Source organism: Salvelinus sp. IW2-2015, linkage group LG26 (assembly GCF_002910315.2).
Source record: "Salvelinus sp. IW2-2015 linkage group LG26, ASM291031v2, whole genome shotgun sequence".
NCBI lineage: Eukaryota > Metazoa > Chordata > Actinopteri > Salmoniformes > Salmonidae > Salvelinus > Salvelinus sp. IW2-2015.
The window spans coordinates 48,593,475-48,599,634 of NC_036866.1; the positions used below are offsets into that span (position 1 = coordinate 48,593,475).

Genomic DNA, 6,160 nt, shown 5'->3' on the forward strand with positions numbered 1-6,160 from the left:
TGACTGAAATGTTCTTTATGTTTTAAAGTAATGGTGGTCTGTCGTTTCTTTTTGCTTATTTGAGCTGTTCTTTGCATAATGTGGACTTGATCTTTCACCAAATAGGGCTATCTTCGACCACCCTACCTTGTCACAACACAACTGGTTGGCTAAAACGCATTAGGAAAGAAATTCACAAAATAAACTTTTAACAAGGTACACATATCAATTGAAATGCATTCCAGGTGACTACCTCATGAAGCTAGTTGAGAGAATGCCAAGAGTGTGCAAAGCTGTCATCAAGGCAAAGGGTGGCTACTTTGAAGAGTCTCAAATATATTTGTCACTTTTTTGGTTACTACATGATTCTATATGTGTTATTTCATAGTTTTGATGTCTACATTGTAGAAAATAGTAAAAATAAAGAAAACCCTTGAATGATTAGGTGTGTCCAAACTTTTGACTGGTACTGGAATCTATATACAGTTGAAGTTTGAAGTTTATACATACACTTAGGTTGGAGTCATTAAAAACTTGTTTTTCAACCACTCCACACTTTTCTTGACAATAAACTATAGTTTGGCAAGTCGGTTAGGACATCTACTTTGTGCATGATAAGTAACTTTTTCCAACCAATTGCTTACAGATTATTTCATTATAATTCACTGATCACTATTTCAGTGGGTCAGAAGTTTACATACACTAAGTTGATTGTGCTTTGAACAGCTTGGAAAATTCTAGAAAATGATGTCATGAAGCTTCTGATAGGCTAATTGACATCATTTGAGTCAATTGGATGTGTACCTGTGGATGTATTTTAAGGCCTACGTTCAAACTCAATGACTCTTTGCTTGACATCATGGGAAAATCTAAAGAAATCAGCCAAGACCTCAGAAAAGAAATTGTAGACCTCCACAAGTCTGGTTCATCCTTGGGAGCAATTTCCAAACGCCTGAAGGTACCACGTTCATTGTACAAACAATAGTACGCAAGTATAAAACACCATGGGACCACGCAGCCATCACACTGCTCAGGAAGAGAAGCGTTCTGTCTCCTAGAGAATAACGTACTTTGGTGCGAAAGTGCCGGTGCGAAAAGTGCAAATCAATCCCAGAACAACAGCAAAGGACCTTGTGAAGATGCTGGAGGAAACAGGTACAAAATTATCTATATCCACAGTAAAACGAGTCCTATATCAGCATAACCTGAAAGGCCACTCAGCAAGGAAGAAGCCACTGCTCCAAAACCGCCATGAAAAAGRCAGACTATGGTTTGCAACTGCACATGGGGACAAAGATCGTACTTTTTGGAGAAATGTCCTCTGGTCTGATGAAAGAAAAATGGAATTGTTTGGCCATGATGAACACCGTTATGTTTGGAGGAAAAAGGGGGAGGCTTGCTAGCCAAAGAACACCATCCCAACCGTGAAGCACGAGGGTGGCAGCATCATGTTGTGGGGGTGCTTTGCTGCATGAGGGACTGGTGCACTTCACAAAATAGATGACATCACCATACTTTACAGTTGGGATGGGGTTTTGATGTTGGTGTGCTGTGCCTTTTTTCTGCACACATAGTATTGTGTGTTCCTTCCAAACAACTCAACTTTAGTTGAATCCGTCCACAGAATATTTTGCCAGTAGCGCTGCGCAACATTGGGTTGTAGTGGCTTCTATGGTGTCCTCCCATGAACACCATTCTTGTTTAGTGTTTTACAAATCGTAGACTTGTCAACAGAGATGTTATCATGTTCCAGAGATTTCTTTAAGTCTTTAGCTGACACTCTAGGATTCTTCTTAACCTCATTGAGCTTTGTCATTCTTTTGTAACCCTTCCAAACTTTATGCAAGTCAACAATTCTTAATCTTAGGTCTTCCGAGATCTCCTTTGTTTGAGGCATAGTTCACATCAGGCAATGCTTCTTGTGAATAGCAAACTCAGATTGAGTGTTTTTTATAGGGCAAGACAGCTCTAACCAACATCTCCAATCTCGTCTCATTGATTAGACTCCAGGTTTGCTCACGCCAATTAGCTTTTGGAGAACTCATTAGCCTAGGGATTCACATACTTTTTCCAACCTACACTGTGAATGTTTAAATMATGTATTTTTCTTGTCTATATTGAATACAATAATGTGTGTTATTTTAAGCACATTAGGTTTGTCTATTGTTGTGACTTAGATGAAGATCAGATCAAATTTGATGACCAATTCATGCAGAAATCCAAGTAATTCCAAAGTGTTCACATACAGTGGCAAGAAAAAGTATCTACTACCCCAGTCAGAAGAACTAATGGATACCATTTTATATCTCTGTGTCCAGTAAGAAGGATGTTAGAGGTAGTATTGCAAGCCAATGCTAACTAGTGCAATGGCRGGAAGTCTATGGGTATCTGATCCTTCATACTGGACAGAGAAATAAAARTGGGATCCACAAGTTCATCTGACTCTGSGAAAGTAGATCCCGAAGTATCCCTTTAACTAAAAGAGCCACCACTCTATATATATTGAATAGATTCCAGGTTCTTTGAATTGTTCCAGAGAACAGTCAGTGTGTCACAAACCAAATTGATTAGTCAGCTCCCTTGACAGGATGGAGAAAGCAGCAGMAAAACAAGTCATTGTGCAAGTCACACTAGGTGAGTCTCACAGTGGGCAGAATACTGCTAACAGAGACAGAGCACATTGGGAAGAGAACACACATTCCAAATAATAATGTGCTTTCATTTCTGCCTCAGAGCATCCATCACAAGACATTAACCGTGTAAACAGTATGTTTGTGTGCGTGTCTATTCCGTGTTCACTTGCCTATGCACACAGCTCTGCACAGAGGGAGTGACAAATTACTCGTTGGGATTTATAAAGCCTTAAACTAAATAAACATTTAAACATACATGATTCATTTGTGCGTATCTTCGAATATGATGTTCAAAGAAACAAATGAGTCTGTCTAAAAAGGACCAACTGGTTACATATTTTAATTTTAAAAATCATGTGTTTCAAACACATATCAATATTGGTGTGTCTGCTCTCATATAGGGCAACCTGGGACAGCCTTATGTTGTGTCAGCATCATCTCCTGAAATACCTGCTTCTCGCTAAGCGCTGTGATCTTAGCCTGAAGTTCGTGGAGCTGCTTCTTCAGATCAGCATTCTGCAAAAGAAGGCAAAGCTCTTTTTAGGGCACTTTCATACCAAGTTCCAATAATTTACATCCAGGTTCACTTGAAAAGTCAGTTTGGTTCATTTCAACCAAAACMACTTTATTTCAAATTGGAATATTTATGTCTCCACACTGATGTTTCACATGCACATACATCTCCAAATGAATGGAAATCAGTACAAACATTTATTTTATCAAGCTATCAAAACACCATTTGGAGCTAGTCACAATTTTGTGGAAACATTACAAATCAAATCAAATCTTATTGGTCGCACACACATTTATCAGATGCTATTGCCGGTGTGGGAAAATGCTTGTGTTCCTAGCTTCAACAGGGCAGTAATAATAATGGAATTAAGAAATATTTAATATTAGGACGAGCAATGTCATAGTCTGGAGAATAAATACAGTGTGTGTGTGTATATACACTGCTCAAAAAAATAAAGGGAACACTAAAATAACACATCCTAGATCTGAATGAATGAACTATTCTTATTAAATACTTTTTCTTTACATAGTTGAATGTGCTGACAACAAAACCACACAAAAATATCAATGGAAATCAAATTTATCAACCCATGGAGGTCTGGATTTGGAGTCACACTCAAAATTAAAGTGGAAAACCACACTACAGGCTGATCAACTTTGATGTAATGTCCTTAAAACAAGTCAAAATGAGGCTCAGTAGTGTGTGTGGCCTCCACGTGCCTGTATGCCTCCCTACAACGCCTGGGCATGCTCCTGATGAGGTGGCGGATGGTCTCCTGAGGCATCTCCTCCCAGACCTGGACTAAAGCATCCGCCAACTCCTGGACAGTCTGTGGTGCAACGTGGCGTTGGTGGATGGAGGAGACATGATGTCCCAGATGTGCTCAATTGGATTCAGGTCTGGGGAACAGGTGGGCCAGTCCATAGCATCAATGCCTTCCTCTTGCAGGAACTGCTGACCAACTCCAGCCACATGAGGTCTAGCATTGTCTTGCATTAGGAGGAACCCAGGGCCAACCGCACCAGATATGGTCTCACAAGGGGTCTGAGGATCTCATCTCGGTACCTAATGGCAGTCAGGCTACCTCTGGCGAGCACATGGATGCGGCCCCAAGAACACCACACCATGACTGACCCACCACCAAACCGGTCATGCTGGAGGATGTTGCAGGCAGCAGAACTGTTATGGGATTTTTGTGTTTAATGACTAAAATATGTATAATTTGACTTAGTGTTACTGTATGAATGAAACTTATTATAATCATAATGCTGAATATTATGTGTTCCTTATTAGAAAGAATGGAGTTATCTTCAGAGAGGCTGGAATGCTGTGTTCCTTACAGGACATTCTGTCTCTACCCAGGGAGGGGAGAGCCCTTGGGTTGGTTGCAGATAGTTTACAGGTGGCAGACAGTAATGAGAACGCTAACTATACTGCCATTGTACTCTAGATGAGGATGGACATTAAAACCTATGACATCATCTTTATTATAATACCTGATGTAAATTGTACTATGATTCAGTACTCTTGAGAATAAACGCTATTGATTGATTGATTTTGAGACTGGTTTCTGTCCATTTTATGCTGATAAGTATCTAACAAATTCTTATGTATGGACAGAGTGTTTTAATTGAATTGGTTGATAAACATAGGAATTAAATTCCTTTAACAAGAACGTTCTCCACGGCGTCTCCAGACTCTGTCACGTGCTCAGTGTGAACCTGCTTTCATCTGTGAAGAACACAGTCTTGGTGTTCTCTGGCAAATGCCAAACGTCCTGCACGGTGTTGGGCTGTAAGCACAACCCCCACCTGTGGACGTCGGGCCCTCATACCACCCTCATGGAGTCTGTTACTGACCGTTTGAGCAGACACATGCACATTTGTGGCCTGCTGGAGGTCATTTTGCAGGGCTCTGGCAGTGCTCTTCCTGCTCAGGCGGAGGTAGCGGTCCTGCTGCTGGGTTGTTGCCCTCCTACGGCCTCCTCCACGTCTCCTATGTACTGGCCTGTCTCCTGGTAGAGCTCCATGCTCTGGACACTACGCTGACAGACACAGCAAACCTTCTTGCCACAGCTCGCATTGATGTGCCATCCTGGATGAACTGCACTACCTGAGCCACTTGTGTGGGTTGTAGACTCCGTCTCATGCTAACCACGAGTGAAAGCACCGCCAGCATTCACCAAGTGACCAAAACATCAGCCAGGAAGCATAGGAACTGAGAAGTGGTCTGTGGTCACCACCTGCAGAACCACTCCTTTATTGGGGTGTTCTTGCTAATTGCCTATAATTTCCACCTGTTGTCTATTCCATTTGCACAACAGCATGTCAAATTTATTGTCAATCAGTGTTGCTTCCTAAGTGGACAGTTTGATTTCACAGAAGTGTGATTGACTTGGAGTTGCATTGTGTTGTTTAAGTTTTCCTTTATTTTTTTGAGCAGTAAATATATATATATATATATATATATATACACATACCACACACACACACACACACACACACACACACACACACACACACACACACCAGTACCAGTCAAGTTTGGACACCCCATTTTCTCCATTGTAGAATATGTGAAGACATCAAAACTATGAAAATAACATTTGGCATCATGTGATAACCAAAAAAGTGTTAACAAATCAAAATATATTCTGTTTGAGATTCTTCAAAGTAGCCACCCTTTGCCTTGATGACAGCTTTGCAGACTCTTGGCATTCTCTCAACCAGCTTCATGAGGTAGTCACCTGGAATGCATGTCAATTAACAGGTGTGCCTTGTTAAAAGTTCATTTGTGGAATTTCTTCTCTTCTAAATGCGTTTGAGCCTATTCAGCTGTGTCGTGACAAGGTATGGTTGGTACACAAAAGATAGTCCTATTTGGTAAAAGACCAAGTCCATATTATGGCAAGAACAACTCAAATAAGCAGAGCGAAATGACAGTCCACCATTACTTTAAAACATGAAAGTCAGTCAATATGTAAAATTAAGAACGTCAAAAATGTGCAGTCGCAAAAACCATAAAAGCACTATGA

General features: G+C 40.7%; 1 protein-coding gene across 6 annotated transcripts in view; it reads right to left on the reverse strand.

Annotated features, from left to right (window-relative positions):
- Positions 1-6,160, reverse strand: part of LOC111953010 (PHD finger protein 21A) — a 118,398-nt gene that overhangs the window by 83,192 nt on the left and 29,046 nt on the right. For all 6 annotated transcript variants that reach the window (XR_011474233.1, XR_011474231.1, XR_011474232.1 and 3 more), the window contains one exon: positions 3,063-3,128. Coding sequence is in view for 1 of the 6 variants with exons in the window: in XM_023972070.2 (XP_023827838.1) it covers positions 3,063-3,128 (66 nt within the window). In the remaining 5 variants the exon portion in view is untranslated. The remainder of the gene's footprint in view (positions 1-3,062; positions 3,129-6,160) is intronic.